This window comes from Entelurus aequoreus, linkage group LG02, assembly GCF_033978785.1.
Source record: "Entelurus aequoreus isolate RoL-2023_Sb linkage group LG02, RoL_Eaeq_v1.1, whole genome shotgun sequence".
Taxonomy (NCBI): domain Eukaryota; kingdom Metazoa; phylum Chordata; class Actinopteri; order Syngnathiformes; family Syngnathidae; genus Entelurus; species Entelurus aequoreus.
The window spans coordinates 76,033,971-76,050,711 of NC_084732.1; the positions used below are offsets into that span (position 1 = coordinate 76,033,971).

General features: G+C 39.7%; 1 protein-coding gene across 4 annotated transcripts in view; it reads left to right on the forward strand.

Annotated features, from left to right (window-relative positions):
* LOC133639360 (tetraspanin-4-like) overlaps positions 1–16,741 on the forward strand; it is a 467,820-nt gene that overhangs the window by 85,567 nt on the left and 365,512 nt on the right. For 3 of the 4 annotated variants that reach the window (XM_062032630.1, XM_062032637.1, XM_062032621.1), the window contains exon 2: positions 3,838–3,917. In XM_062032630.1, the coding sequence (XP_061888614.1) occupies positions 3,855–3,917 (63 nt within the window). In that variant the 5' untranslated portion in view covers positions 3,838–3,854. Of the gene's footprint in view, positions 1–2,496; positions 3,918–16,741 lie in introns of those variants that run through there. The other variant, XM_062032611.1, reaches the window with a different exon arrangement.

A 16,741-nucleotide genomic window follows, 5' to 3' on the forward strand; every position in this document is an offset into this window, starting at 1 on the left:
TGTGCAGGACATAGTCAACTCTGATTGGCTGTTGGTATGGACATTTTTTGCTATGTTTAATAAAGTTACAGTAACATGCTCACGGCTGATCACCTTAATCGCTGTGGATTTTATCACAATCACGATCATATATCGCCCAGCCCTTATCTGGACTACCCGAGACACCCGTTTACTCCGGTACTCACTCATACACACGGGGAGAACATGCAGAGACAGAACCCGGAGCCTCCAGGCTGTGAGGCAGATGTACCAAGTATGCATCCATAGTGTTGTTGTTATGCCTTTTGCTGAACCAAAAAAATACAAGTCTTATCAAATTTAGTCTGATCTAATTGCAAATTATTTTTGCTTGTCTGTCTGCACTAGGGTTGTACGGTATACCGGTATTAGTATAGTACCGCGAAACTAATGAATCCTTTTCGGTACTATACCGCCTCTGAAAAGTACCGGTCCATCCCCGGTCGGCAGTGTTGTCGCTACTTCTAAATCACTAATCCTCGCCTCCATGGTGACAAATAAAGTACGTTTCTTACAAGTATCATCCCTGCAGGACGAGGAATAGCTAAACATGCTTCACTACACACCGTAGCTTACTGGCGTCAAAATGTAAACAAACACCATTGGTGGATCTACACCTGACATCCACTGTAATGATACCAAGTACAGTAGCATATTTAGTCGTTACTACTATGATATTTTTTGGCATCACAACATCTTTCATTTAAAAAAAAAAAAAAAATATGTTTATAAACTCAGGAAATATGTCCCTGGACCAGTGGTTCTTAACCTGGGTTCGACCGAACCCTATGGGGTTCGGTGAGTCGGCCTCAGGGGTTCGGCGGAGGTCAAAACACACCCGACTCATCGTGTAAATACAAACTTCTCCCTATCGGCGTATTACGGGTTACGGCAACAACTGACTGATTTGCAGGTGTGTAGTTTGTTGTGAGTTTATGCACTGTGTTGGTTTTGTTCTTTGAACAAGGTGATGTTCATGCACGATTCATTTTGTGCACCAGTAAAAAAACATGGTAACACTCTCGTATGGGGAACATATTCACCATTAATTAGTTGCTTATTAACATGCAAATTAGTAACATATTGGCTCTTAACTAGTCATTATTAAGTACTTAATAATGCCTTATTCAGCATGGCCTTATTATAACCCTAACCCTCTAACCCTGACCCTAACCCTAACCAAATAACTCTAAATTTAGTCTTTATTACTTAGAATATGTTCCCCTAGTGTCCAAATAACTCTAAATTAAGTCTTTGTTACTTAGAATATGTTCCCCATACTAAAGTGTTACCAAAAACATATAACTTTGTCTTGAATTTGAAAAAAAAACAACATTTTCTTTTTCACTGAAGAAGGGTTCGGTGAATGACTGAATGCGCATATGAAACTGGTGGGGTTCGGTACCTCCAACTAGGTTAAGAACCACTGCCCTGGACACATGAGGACTTTGAATATGACCAATGTATGATCCTGTAATGACTTGGTATCGGATTGATACTCAAATTTGTGGTATCATCCAAAACTAATGTAAAGCATCCAAACAACAGAAGAATAAGTGATTATTACATTTTAACAGAAGTGTAGATAGAACATGTTAAAAGAGAAAGTAAGCAGATATTAACAGTAAATGAACAAGTAGATTAATCATTTATTTTCTACCACTTGTCCTTAATAATAGAATAGGAAATGACACACTATGTTACTGCATATGTCAGCAGACTAATTAGGAGCATTTGTTTGCTTATTTACTACTAAAAGACAAGTTGTCTTGTATGTTCACTATTTGATTTAAGGACAAACTTGCAATAATGCAATTTTTTGTGGTCCCCTTTATTTAGAAAAGCACCAAAAAGTACTAAAAAGTATCAAAATAATTTTGATATTGGGACAACACTAGTCTGTGCTCATGTCCAGGAATGCGTTGTGAGAAAACACCATTAGTTCAAATGTCACACAGTCACATTTAGTCTACAGAAAAGGCATAGCAGAGAGCCTTTACATATTTTATGAAGCCGTGTGTAAATTCAGCAGCTTTGAGACATCCCTGCAGACCCGTAGAGCAACTGACACAGATGGCTACCGGCTTGTGGAGAGTGTGGGCTGCAGTGGCCACTTCATTTGTATTGTGGCAGAGTTGCACTTTAGGGTGCAAATCTGTGTCGGGGGGGCATCTCCGCGGATGCTGCATGAGCCAGGTCTGGGGGGAGCGAGCCGGAGAAGGGAACATGACTGAAGCCAAGCATGCACTGAGTTGCAACAACAGCCTCTGCATGTGGAATGAGTTTTATACAGGAAGTAGAGAGGAGGATGAAGCACTGGCGCACTGAGAATGCGTTTAATCTGATGTATGGGCAAGGTATGATTGGGGTCTGTTCAAGGGAGTTTGGGACTGCAGGACACTGATTGGCTGGGCTTGATAGTAGGGAGTGGCCGAGAATGTGAACGACTTGCTTTGGCAAGTCTTTGGGACAGCTATCGAGGAGGCATGCGGTGTTAGAGATTGCGCATGCTGAGCGCGGAGCATCTGAGCTAGTGAGAGAAGGGACAGGAGAAAAAGAGGAAGGAGGGGGAGACCGAGAGAGAAAGAGAACAGGAGCCGCTGAATAGAGAGCGAGGCGGGCATAAAGAGCCGGATCGCGCTCAAACACTGCAGTCTTTCTTTTTGCTTCTTTGAAGAAGCTCTCTCTTCTCGCTCACTGGCCATGACCCCGCCGGACGCCTTTATGTCCAAGCCCACCTAGGGAGGCGGAGACGAACGAGGAGGGAGGGACCCGAAGAGGCACTCGCAAGAAGACAATATGAGGGATTTGATGTCTGTGGGCAGTCAAGAGAAAAAGGAGTAACCGCAACACTCTTTGGATAGCTTAAGCAAGTTAGGGCAGAAGTAAAAGAAGGACTAAGGAGTTCTACTTCACAAAGATTGAGTTGCGCATGTATTTGATCCATTCCTTCATGCTTGTTGACGTTCCATATCAGCATCCGTCTCACTCGTCATTTTCACCGCATGTCAGCAAAAAATCCCAGTGCTGAGACACGGCATGCCTTTTAGAAGTTGCCTGCAGAGACCTCGATCGGAAACTTCTAATGAGACGAGGTAGGGCATTGCCGTATCATCTCGACAGTCCTAAGAAGCTCGGATTTAGACGAGCGGGTGTGAAAGCCCTCCAATCAACTGCCTGATTAAAGTATTCGGAGATGAAGCTGCGAACCATCTTATCTGCCGGCGCTTGACACCTGTGTTTGAGGGATTAGAGAACGGGAAACAGGCATGGTCAGATATGTGTGTGCTGGGATTATGTCCTAAACACACAAGAATTACACAGGTGTTGGGGAAGGATTATACAAACTCTCCTGCTGTATTATAGGCTTTAGGAGTCAGGTGAATGACAGAGCATTATCTCCGACAGATTAACTATGACTCCGAGGATATAATTTAATCATCTGCTCCAGGATTTGAAAGTTTCCAGATTGACTTTAGAGGTAAACTGAGGATAGGTGATAACACCCACAGGATTCGGCATCATCACCCCCTCAGTGGAATGACTCCTGCTTTGTGAACTGTTCAAAAACTTGCATCATGAGACGCTCAAGCACAGATGAGACGCCCTACCGGCGCAGTCCGTCTCTGGACAGCAAACCCGACACGCCACCGTTCTCGTCCGGCTTCCACCGCTTCAGCGGAGAGTTTGAATACAAACGGCCGCCCTTTGCGTTCGGCTTCCACACGACGAAGGGGCCGCAAACACCCAAGGGCCGCTACGGCCAGGGGAAGAAGTATGTGGTGTTTTACCTCGACCTCTCCTTCATATTCCTCCTAGAACTACGGCGCTGCAGGATGGCTGAAGGTTGCATGATGGCTCTGCGTTATGGGATGGTCTTCTTCAACCTCCTGTTCTGGGTAAGACCTTTTATTTTACATGTCTTTTAAACAATGTACCTACTTCTTTCTAGGGCATGCTGCTTTTTCCACTTGGTGCTGCTGTGTTCTGTGGTACTGATGTGAGTGAAAGTGCGGAAAAGATCATGCATTTAGAAATGTGTATAAAGCTTTCTGTGTGGGCGAGTCAAGCGGTTTCTGCTCACTACAAGGCACTTGAAGTGTGGGTGTACGCTGACTTGTTTGCCGTCTTAATCTTTGGCTTACTTAGTGTGTATTATGCACAGTTAATCAAAGTGTTATCATTGTGCAGTAAATCTTTACCTGGCTCGGCTTTGCCCCCGTCCCTGTACGAGTTTGCACCTCAGCATAGAGATCTAAGCGGCTTTCAGTCTGAGGTAACTCGTTGATCATATCAGTTTGCCATGGAGCTGTTTGAGATGCAGCATCTGTCTGCCACTCTGATAACCTCACAACAAATCCCTTTCAGTCACATTGCAACACCGGTTATGTTCCCCAAATACAAAGAGCCTAATCAGTCCTTCATCGTTTTCTATCAATTCTAACCTGTCACATACTTTGGAAAGGATTGCTGACTTGCTGACTGTACTTTTTGAATTACCACATTGGACTCTTCTTACTGGTAATGGAACGAGCCAAATACTGAAATACAATCTTGTTGCCAGGATGCAATCTCCCCCAGGGATTGAGCAACCTCTTCACTGCCATAGCTTCTGTCTGCCATAAACTGCTGTCAGAGAGAGGTCACAATTGTTATTAGCACAGCCATGAGCAATAGTGTGTGAGTGTGTGTGTGTGTGAGTGTGTGTGTGTGTGTTTGGTCCTTGAGAAAGATATTGACCATTTGTCCACATGGAAATATTGGCTTCTTTTCTGCCAATCATTTTACAAACCTGCGGGCAAAACAGGTAAAAGGTAATTCAGAATGGTGCTTGTTTTTGTTACCAGACACCCGGAAACACACACATAGTAGCTTATTAGCCACCAATTTCGTAAAAAAACTATGTGATTGGCCATTGCAGATTAATGGTAAATGGGTTATACTTGTATAGCGCTTTTCTACCTTCAAGGTACTCAAAGCGCTTTGACACTATTTCCACATTCACATGTCGGTAACATTTAAAAGGTAATTAATTCACCCATTGATGGCGGGAAGTGCCATGCAAGGCGCTATCCACGACCCATCAGGAGTAAGGGTGAAGTGTCTTGCTCAAGGACACAACGGACGTGACGAGGTTAATAGAAGCTGGGGATCGAACCAGGAACCCTCAGGTTGCTGGCACGGCCACTCTCCCAAACCCGCCATGCTGTCTCCCATGTGTTTCAATACTGATCACAAAAGCTGATCCATACTGTCTGACACTGTGTTTATTTTTGACAGAGGTGGCTTAACAATCCTACAAAGTAGAATTTGAACAACATTTCTTACATATAACATTATCACTGGAGGAAGAGGCTAAACATGTTGCACACAGACTAAGAACAAGCAGAAGTATACAAAAAGGTATGCTAATCAGAAAACCAGCTTGAAAATACACACAAAAAAAAATCAACTTTAAGCATTCCTGATGGAACTGTGTTACAGCAAAAAGTATCTACCTGTTGATAGGGAAATTACAAGTAGGTTAATAAGAGTTTATAAAGAGCACAATTAACATAATCGGAATTGGTAGCATAAAACCCTGATCGGAACATTCCTTCCTGTTTTTTTTTCCAAGATCTTTTCCTTATTTATGTTTCCTTCATAGCTGCATAAAATACTGTATGCATTGCTGGACTCTTTATTTGTGTCTCTGTCATTAGAAAATTGTGACAAACATTAAATGGCAAAATGTGAGCGACGGAAAAAATTGTAAGTGTACTTCAATCTTGCAAACGCCAGTTTTGCGTAGATTTTGTCGGGATTTTGTTCTTCTTGAATGCACCTCGTGAGTGTGATTGGTGGAGAACGAGCAAATGTTCAGTGGAGAGAACACAGAAACGAAAATACCACGACACGGTTCCATGTCGGTAACTTTTAAAAAGTTAATTAATTACATTACCCGTTAATGGAAACAATTACTACTAGTGTTAGTAACACTGCTTGTTACCATAGGCGTTGGATGCTAACGCTATGATTTACCAAATGCAGCCTCATTCCACATTTGGATTAGATCAGATTAGGTTTGTAAAATCTCCAAAAATTGTATTTACGATTTTCTCGATTTTTTTTTTTCTCTACTTTTTGGAAAAAAAGAAACCAATGAATACAACTGACAAAGATAATTAAAAACAAGTTTTTCATTTTTGTAATCCAAAATTAAGAGTTTGAAATGACACTGCATACACTGCAACTGCAACATATTATTGGCAACATTCTAATTAGTATGATGTTGTTCTTTTTAGACTCTGATACAAATTGTACTTTTTTATGGAATCATTTTCAAATAACTAAATTAAGAGCTTTTTCTGGGAACGCATTACTTCTGTCTTGAACAAATGACTCCTGTTAACAACGATGTAGCATTGCACATTGCATGGAAATAAATAATAATCTCCAAAATTGAGATCATTAAAGTGCTTCTGTCTTGGATAAAATACTTCTGTGAATAATAATTTAGTATTGTACATTGTATGCAAATAATCAAGTAAGACATTGAGAGGACTTTGTAGTTTTAGTAAGTAGATAAACGCAGGCATTTTTTAATTGGCAATGTGCAGAGGACTGCTTTAATGATCATTCTCCATGGTGCTTCCTTCTCATCATACATGGTACCTTGTGTAAATACAAGTAATTCCACCAAAGTAAGCTGCTTTTTAGCGGGAGTTTTTGTTGTTGTTGCAGTCTTGTGCACCTTGTCGTAAGTTGTATTTGCCACACTCGGCTGGAGGCTTCGGTTTCAAATGTCGGAAAAAAGTTTCTTTAAATAAACTTTGCAGCATGTAGTCATTTGTTCCACACCTGTTGCCGCAAAACTAAACTACTGACAACACTTTTCTTTTCTTTGGAACAAACGTCTCGCTCTCGTTAGCGTTAGAATTAGCCATATTTTGCTAGGTGTGTGAAACCCTCGTATAGGGGAAGGAAGCTATGGAAGGTCCTGGTTGCATAAAATATGCCGAAGCAAGAGGAGAAAAAACATAGATTTGTATTTATTTTTTTTAACCAAAATTTATCGGTAAAAATCGATAAATCACCCTGGCATAGGTTAGATGATTCAAATATCAAAATACATTAACTTCAGTTTAATCAACATTAAACATCTGGAATGTGTCAGATAATTGATTTTATAAGATGTATTGGATTAAATAAAAGCCATTTTATATGGAAAACCATGTTTTACTGCCTGTTGAGGTAATGCAATTATGTTGGTCAGAACAGTGGACTACCAGTCGCTCTCAAAGGCTTTGAACAAGCATATAACTTAGGACTGCCAAAGTTAATGTGTTGATTACAACATATTATCACATTAATCATGTGTAAACGCAAATTAAACATGCGATTTGTTTTGACCGCACATGCTCCTTTACCTTAACCGCATGGATGGTTACCTGAAAGGCGGAACAGGTGGTTTCATGGTCAATGATAAGATCAATGCATGTGAAAAAATTAGGGAATAGATTTTGACTGATGTGCTCACTGGCAAATTTCACTTCAAAAGACACCTACATGGGACTTTAGATACAATTCTTAGCAAGATTTGAACAAATAAATGACGTGCACGATTCACTATTATTAGTCTTATTCCCTAGAACCAACATCCTCTAAAGTTGACATTTTATTGCGGTTTATTTATTTTGTCAGAGTTACAGAGGCGCTCTGCTGGTTTTAAGGACCTTCTGCAGAAAAGCTATAGTGAAAGATAATCTCAATGACAGCGCTCTGGTGATTTTAAGAATCTGCTGCAAAAATGTGAGTCTTTCACAAGTTTTTGGAACTGAACATATAGGTCAGTTGAATAGCCCAAATGATGAAAAAGAGAGGACTTAAAATGTAATCTTGAGGAACACAACTAGTATAACTAAAGAAGCTGAACAAATTACTGATTGCATCTGAAGTAAACAAGCTACAGCAACACCTTAGTTACATAGCTCACATCCCGAAACTGCCATAAAGCAGAGGACTTAGAGAGGTGCCTTGATGAATTCCTCAATTGTGTAAAATCAAAAGTTTGGACCCCAGTTTTCTATGTTTGCTACTAAGGTTTACATTGGCCTAATGCAAAAAAAATGTTTATCTCAAGTTTTAAACTGAACTCCGGGGCCGGTAAAGTGGGCCAGTTTGTGGCCCAGCCCGCCAGTTGAATAAGGCTGCTCTATGATACAGGTTTTTTTTGTTTTTTTTTCCCCCAAAAGTTGATTTAAATTATGCACGCAAGTAATTTACAACGATTAATTGGTTTTAACAAATAAAAAAAGGTGGCCAATTGAATTTTTTTTAAATTTGAGCTTATTGTACGGAAAAAAAGGCAGATTCCTGCCTGACTCCACTCTGCCTCAATGCTATTTTTTGTTCTGTATTGTAGAAAATCCAATTTCATCAAGTAAAAACTATAAGGCGCACTTAAAACACTTTAATTTTTTAAAAACTCGACAGTGCGCCTTATAACCTGGTGCGCCTAATGTACGGAATCATTTTGGTTGTGCTTACCGACCTCAAAGCTATTTTATTTGGTGCATGGTGAAATGATAAATGTGACCAGTAGATGGCAGTCACACATAAGAGATACATGTAGACTGCAATATGACTCAAGTAAACAACACCAACATTTTTTATGTTCCATTGAAAATATAGAACATAACACACGGCGCTCATAAATCTATCAAAATGTTTTAGTACGACTTTGGTAAGCTATGAAGCCGCACCGCTTGATGGATTGTACTGTGCTTCAACATACGAGTATTATTATGGTGTGTGTATAAGGTAAGACATATTATTTGGCGCTTTGTTTCACAATATTATGCAAAAGCAACTTTTTTTACCTTCTGGTACCTGCTGATCTGTATTTGGAATCTGCATAAGTCCTGAAATTTGTGCGCGTCCGCCTTTGTAGTCCATGACGACACCATAGTCGTTAAGCTTGGTCTTTTTCTCTATCTTCTTGTTATGTGACATTCATCCTCCGCTTTTGCAATTTCTAATATAAAGTAGTGTAAAGTTCTTACTTATATCTGTCAGTAAACTCGCCATGAAAGTGCTAAAACATACCGGTGTAGTGAGTTTATATAATACACCCAAGGAACATTAGTTCTTAGAGAGTTCCGGTCGGACAGTTTTCGCGAGACACATTTCCGGCGGTACAACAAAGATGACGGAGAAGGGACGAAGGTTTGCCACGTAAATAAACGGCGCATCCTGAAGCGACTGTCAGAAATTGTGGAGGGTCAGAGGGTCATAAAAACTGCCATGAAGATCACTGGCTGCTCTCTCCCCTCCCTAGATGAACTGTACAGTGCCAGGTGCCTCAAAAAGGCCCAAAACATCATAAGGGACCCATCTCACCCCGGACATAAACTTTTTGAACTGCTGCCCTCGGGCAGGAGGTACAGGACAATAAAATGCCGGACAAACAGATTTAAGGGGGGGGGGGGTTATGGTAATTTATTTATTTATTTTTATTTTTTTGTCATAAAGAAATACAATCATGTGTGCTTACGGACTGTGTCCCGTATCCCTGCAGACTGTATTGATGTTTTTGGGTTTTTTATGTTGATTTAATAAATAAAAGATAAAAAAATAATAATTTTTTAAATTTTTTTAAATTTTATTTTCTTGTGCGGCCCGGTACCAATCGGTCCACGGACCGGTACCGGGCCACGGCCCGGTGGTTGAGGACCACTGATGTAGACCAAAAGGAAGTGTTTTCCATTTAGAAAAAAAATAAAATAATATGACTCCTTAAATGCGCCCTATAATAATGCGCCTTTTGTATGAAAATAGACCTGATTACACCTGCTCATCGGCAGTGCGCCTTATAATCCGGTGCACCCTATGGTCCGGAAAATACGATAATCTCCAACGTGGGCCATATTGTCTTTCTTGCTGGATTACCGACTAGCTATTTTACTTAATCCAGCATTTCTGCAGACCTAAACACAAAAGTTTCTATTGGTTGCCTAAAAACGGTTGCCTATGCATTAAATCTGAAAATGTATAAGTCATACTTGCCAACCTTGAGACCTCCGAATTCGGGAGATGAGGTGTGGAGGGCGGGGTTACGGTGGGCGGGGTTAGAGGGGAGGGATTTGGTGGTAGGGGGGGGTGGGGGGGGGGGTATATCGTAGCGTCCTGGAAGAGTTACGGCTGCAAGGGATTCTGGGTATTTGTTCTGTTGTGTTTATGTTGTGTTACGGTGCGGGTGTTCTCCCGAAATGTGTTTGTCATTCTTGTTTGGTGTGGGTTCACAGTGTGGCGCATATTTGTAACAGTGTTAAAGTTGTTTGTACGTCAACCCTCAGTGTGACCTGTATGGCTGTTGATCAAGTATGTTTTGCAGTCACTTACGTGTGTCTGTAGAAGCTGCATACATCATGTGACTGGGCAGGCACGCTGTATGTATGGAGAAAAAGCTAACGCTAAAGGCAATGCCATCACGGCACTCCCCCAATATTGTTGTCCGGGTGAAAATCGGGAGAAATTCGGGAGAATGGTTGCCCTGGGAGATGTTCGGGAGGGGCACTGAAATTCGGGAGTCTCCCGGAAAAATCGGGAGGGTTGGCAAGTATGGTATAAGTGTGGTAACAAACTGACAAGAAGTCACAACCAGAGTCTGCACGGGAGGTATGGACGCTTTACAGTTAACAGCAGCGAGTCAGGCAATGATAAAACACACACAAAAAAAAATGGATGATCAGAGGACGACAAAGGGAGCCCAACCATTATTCTCATTATTCTCCATTATTTTCTCCTGCTCACCAGTGCGTGGTATCCGAGATAGCGGCTTTCATACAACAAAGCCTCTTCATGTTACTATCTCTGTTTATTGTTCATATCTGCCTGAGGACGCGGCATCGGACTGAAATGAAATATTGGTATGACATCGGTTATACTGGCGGTGCTGCCTCTGCTGAAGGCAGGATGGGAACACGCTCACCATTGTGTCTGTCAGAGCAGGCAGGCAACTCCTGTGTGTCCACACATCGTGTGCAACTTTCCTTGACGGAAACATTTTTAGACTTGTGTAAAATTGCAGCACTCTTGTCTTACATGATGTGGTAGTGCCATGTCATGAGGTCGGTGTGTTGTTATACCTGGTTTCACTTTTTATTAGACTTTTATCCTTGAGATTTTTTAGGGGTTTTACGAGCAGACGAGCATGTTCGGCAGCGCACAATCACGGAGTACTTACAAGCAGACACAGTGTGTAGACAGAAAAGGGAGAACGGATGCATTTTGGCTTAAAAACTAATGATAAAGGTGAAGTTATAACACTGAAACGCCCTCAGGAAGAGGTGCTTTAAAACATGGCTAGCAACCCACTTCTACTACTTTAGCTGCTTCTAAATCAGGGGTCCCCAAACTACGGCCCGCGGGCCGAATCCGGCCCGCAAGCGTCCAAAATCTGGCCCGCGGGAAGTCCTAAGTTAAAAAAAAAAAAAAATTACGATTACATTTTATTTATTTATTTTTTTTAAATTATCATTTTTTAAAATATGTCCTTTCTAATCAATTTTCTACCGCTCGGTGTCTCCTAGCCGGTCAGGCAAATCATATTGTCTAAAAATGCATTTTCCCATCGATAACGTGAAATCATCGGGCTTGGAATATATATATATATACATATATATATATATATATATATATATATATATATATATATATATATATATATATATATATATATATATATATATATATATATATATATATATATACATGTATTTTTGTATATATATACATGTGTATATATATATGTATATATATACATGTATGTATGTATGTATACACATGTGTATATATATGTATATATATATGTATACACATAAAAATATATATACATATATACATTATATATATATATATATACACAGCCCAGCCCCCGGCCAAATTTTTTTAATCCAATGCCAAAAGTCAAAAAGTTTGGGGACCCCTGTTCTAAATCACTAATCCTCGCCTCCATGGTGACAAATGAAGTACATTTCTTACAAGTATCATCCCTGCAGGACGAAGAATAGCTAAACATGTTTCACTACACACCGACGTCACAATATAAACAAACGCCATGGGTGGATCTACACCTATCATCCACTGTAATGATACTAAATACAGAAGCGTATCTAGATACATCAATATTTTTCAGCATCACAAAATCTTTTTTCCTTTAAAAAAAATATATATATTATGTTTATAAACTTTGTAAATACGTGCCTGGACACATGAGGACTTTGAATATGACCAATGTATGATCCTGTAACTACTTGGTATCGGATTCATACCTAAATTTGTGGTATCAAACAATAGAAGAATAAGTGATTAATACATTTTAACAGAAGGGTAGATAGAACATGTTAAGAGAAAGTAAACAGATATTAACAGTAAATGAACAAGTAGATTAATAATTCATTTTCTACCGCTTGTCCTTAATAATTTTGACAAAGTAATATAATGGAACATGACACACTATGTTGCATACGTCAACAGATTAATTAGGAGCCTTTGTTTGTTTACTTACTACTAAAAGACAAGTTGTCTAGTATGTTCACTATTGTATTTAAGAACTAAATTGCAATAAGAAAAATATATGTTTAATGGACCGTAAGATTTTTTGTTAAAATAAAGCCAATAATGCAATTTTTTGTGGCCCCCTTTAGAAAAGTATCGAAATGTATCGATATACATTTTTGGTACCGGTACTGGTACCAAAATATTGGTATTGGGACAACACTATGTCATACCAATGAATCAAATAATGTAAAAATTAGCTCTTGTAAAAAACGACAAAAAAACCCCACACTTCATTGAGGCAATATAATTTGGTGGGTTAGGGTGAGCAAATCAAGCACTCCTTTTCACCTACCTGTGCCGTGCTGTAAACGTAAACTTCCCCTGAGCTCACTGTAAACAAACATAGCGTCGATCGTGTTTGACTTCTTCACTTTTTCAGAGGAAGACTTTGCCCCAAATGTTGTGTAAACTTTCCTCGACCAAAAAAACAAAACATCAAGCTTCGACACATCAAACTTTATCAGCCACTCAAAACGGCAGCATGTTTTAAAAGCCTACAAAGATGCCTCCGCTGCTAAAAATAAATAAATTATAAAAAAAATGACAGGGGTCTTGAAAAGCAGGAAGTTATCTGTATTGGCAAACATTTTTTTTTAAATTACATAAAATTCAGACGTCACAACTTTAGGAAGTTCATGTACTTGCCGAGTTTTCCAGCAGTAATCGGTGACCAATCACCTTTTTTCTCGAAAATTACAGCAAGAAAGTGTTTCTTTATATGTACCGTATTTTTCTGACTGTAAGGCGCACTTAAAATCCTTTCATTTTCTCATTAGGTGCGCCTAATTTACGGAATAATTTTGGTTGTGCTTACCGACCTCGAAGCAATTTTTTTTGGTACATGGTGAAATGATGAGTGCGACCAGTAGGTGGCAGTCACACATAAGAGATACGTGCAGACTGCAATATAACTCAAGTAAACAACACCAACATGTTAAATGTTCCATTGAAAATATAGAACATTACACACAGCGCTCAAAAATCTATCACAATGTTTTAGTACGACTTTGGTAAGCCATGAAGCCGCACCGCTTGATGGATTGTACTGTGCTTCAACATACGAGTGTTATTATGGTGTGTGTATAAGGTAAGACATATTATATAGCGTTTTGTTTCACAATATTATGTAAAATAAACTTTTATTACCTTATGGTACCTGCTGATCTGTATTTGGGATCTGCATAAGTCCTGAACATTTCCGCGCGTCCGCCTTTGTAGTCCGTGGTGATAAGGTTCTTGTTTTTCTCTATCTTCTTGTTTTGTGACATTCATCCTCCGCTGTTGCCATTTCTAATATAAAGTAGTGTAAAGTGCTTACTTATATATGTCAGTAAACTCACCATGAAAGCGTTAAAACATACCGGTGTAGTGAGTTTACATTATTCACCCAAAGAACTTTAGTTATTAGAGCGTTGCGGTCGGACGGTTTTTCATGGGACACATTTATATTTGTTGTTGCACTAGTGAGCCACGGATGAGAAGATTCTGCTCCGTTATTGATTTAAGTCAATCAATCAATCAATCAATCAATCAATCAATCAATCAATCAATCAATCAATCAATCAATCAATCAATCAATCAATGTTTATTTATATAGCCCTAAATCACAAGTGTCTCAGTAAAATCTGAATGTCATTAAAACAGTTAGCTCCATCTTTTGACACTTCTTCCACTCCCGTCCTTGCACGCTACACCGCTACAACAAAGATGACGGGGAGAAGACGCTGCCGAAGGTGAGCCACGTAAATAAGACCGCCCACAAAACGGCGCATCCTGAAGCGACTGTCAGAAAGCGGCTTGAAGATGATCTGTAAAACATAATCTATGCAACATTTTGACTAAAATAACCACCATTACATGTTATGTAGACCACAAGGAAGTGTTTTACATTTAGAAAAAAAATTCTCATAACATGACTCCTTTGATGCGCCCTATTATCAGGTGCGCCTTTTGTATGAAAATAAACCTGAATAGACCTGCTCATCTGCAGTGCGCCTTATAATCCGGTGCACACTATGGTCCGGAAAATACGGTAATGATTGTGTAGCTAAACCGGACTAAAGACCCAGCTCACGTTTCACATTCCTGTGCTCCCGACACTTCACCGACAGCTGTGTTGTGAACAAAGTACACTTTAACACCACGAGGTCCGCGTCCAAGCAGAGGTCGAGGATCGAGGGAGGCCGTCCAGAATCCAGGGGGAAGTCGAGGTACACAACTCGAACGCGGGGAAACAGGAAGGACACTGTGGAGGACACAAAGGACATGAGACGCGGGAAACTAGGAAGACAAGGAGATGGCAAGTACGCGGGAGGGGAAGCCAGAGACGGGATGCTTACTGCAAAGAGTTAGGCTACGTTCCGGTGTCAGCACCCTGGGTCCGCTGGTCTTCATGCTGCTTGTCTTGATTAGACCCAGGTGCGTTGATTGCCAATTGCCTGCAGCTTTGCCGCAAGCAGGGGCGTATCCTGGCAGCATAAGCTGCCGATGAAAGGCGGGTTCGAGCCCGCGCCGTGACATGTGTGTCTCTAAGCAGCCCTAGATAGTGGCGGAGTTTGAGTAATGCCGGAGCCACGCCATCACACCTGACCAAATCACAACAGAGTAAGCGTGGTCCACGGTCAAGAGGAGAAGAATGCAGATTTACACTTTATACAACTTCAGATTTAGGGAGTATTCCATTCAAATAAACTTAGCAAACTGCCCTGCTAAGATCCAATATCATGTATCCCTTTAAAATAGTTAAGTGACAAGTGTAAATGTGAGTATTCAGACGCATAAAAACGTAGCTCAACAGTGACATGAGCAGTGGACAATTTAGAGATTTGGTGCCTTGCCATTCTTGATGGTGCTCGGAAATACCACTAGCAGACATGTATAGTCCAAAAAGAGATATGACTCATCATCCTTCTGGACCTACTTTACCCTGCAAAAAATTAAACCTGAGCAAGATTAACAACCTGAAATCAAGGTACAAAAAATATAATATAATATATATAATATATAACTTTTCCACCAAGGCCCACATGCTGAAAAATGACAGAGTGCGCAGGCCACGTTTAGGGGATAATTCTCATAGTTTATTATACAAAATCAACTTTTCTTACTTGATGGTACCTGCTTTTGTGTTTTTGGGATCCCCGTACGGTCGATACCTACTACTTATGACAATGGAGGAGACAATGAAACGGTAAGTAATAACAGTAGGTTGGAAATGTGTGAATGATACGAAAGCAATGTTAGCTCAATTTGTAGTGTAGCTTGTAGCTTAGCCTTTTAATATAGGACAACAGCTTCACTAACCTCCGGAAAAAAAAAGACGGATTTTCCTAGAAACGACTTTTAAGGATACGATTAATCGGGCAACTATGATACGAACCATTACGATGCGTTCATTTCAAGCCTTTGTTCAAAATTTTTGCAAAGTTTTGACCAAAGATTCATAAGTACCAGTTATGTAGACCAACATGAGAAAGCAATCATAATACACCCCTTTAAATGTTATATCTAATATTACTCATTAATAAATTCATTTATTTGTCAGAACATGTAGGCTAAAAATGGCCCACGGGCCACACTTTAGACACCCTTGGTCTTGGTAATATGCACTAAGATCTGAGAAAATGCATTACTTAAACTAAGCAAAAATATTCAGCCATCAGAACAAGAAAATTATTTTTATCTTGTTTTTTTTTTTTTTTTTTTTACCTTGGTTTCATTTACTGGATATTAATTGTGTTTGAAATGTTGTTGTGTAACACTCCTCAGTGTTTATTTCACATATTTAAGTTTTAAAAAAAATTATTATTCGCTATGTGTCATCTATATGTAACAAATGTTTTATATTACATAAATTATACTAGAGATGTTGGCAGGCCGATATTATCGGCCGATAAATGCGTTAAAATGTAATAACGAAAATTATCGGTATCGTTTTTTTATTATCTGTATCGTTTTTTAAATTTTTTATTGATTTTTTAAATTTTTTTTTTTTTTTTAAATTAACATAAAAACCACAAGATACACTTTATTATATATCAATTTATAACAATACAGTCTGCAAGGGATACAGTCCGTAAGCACACATGATTGTGCGTGCTGCTGGTCCACTAATAGTACT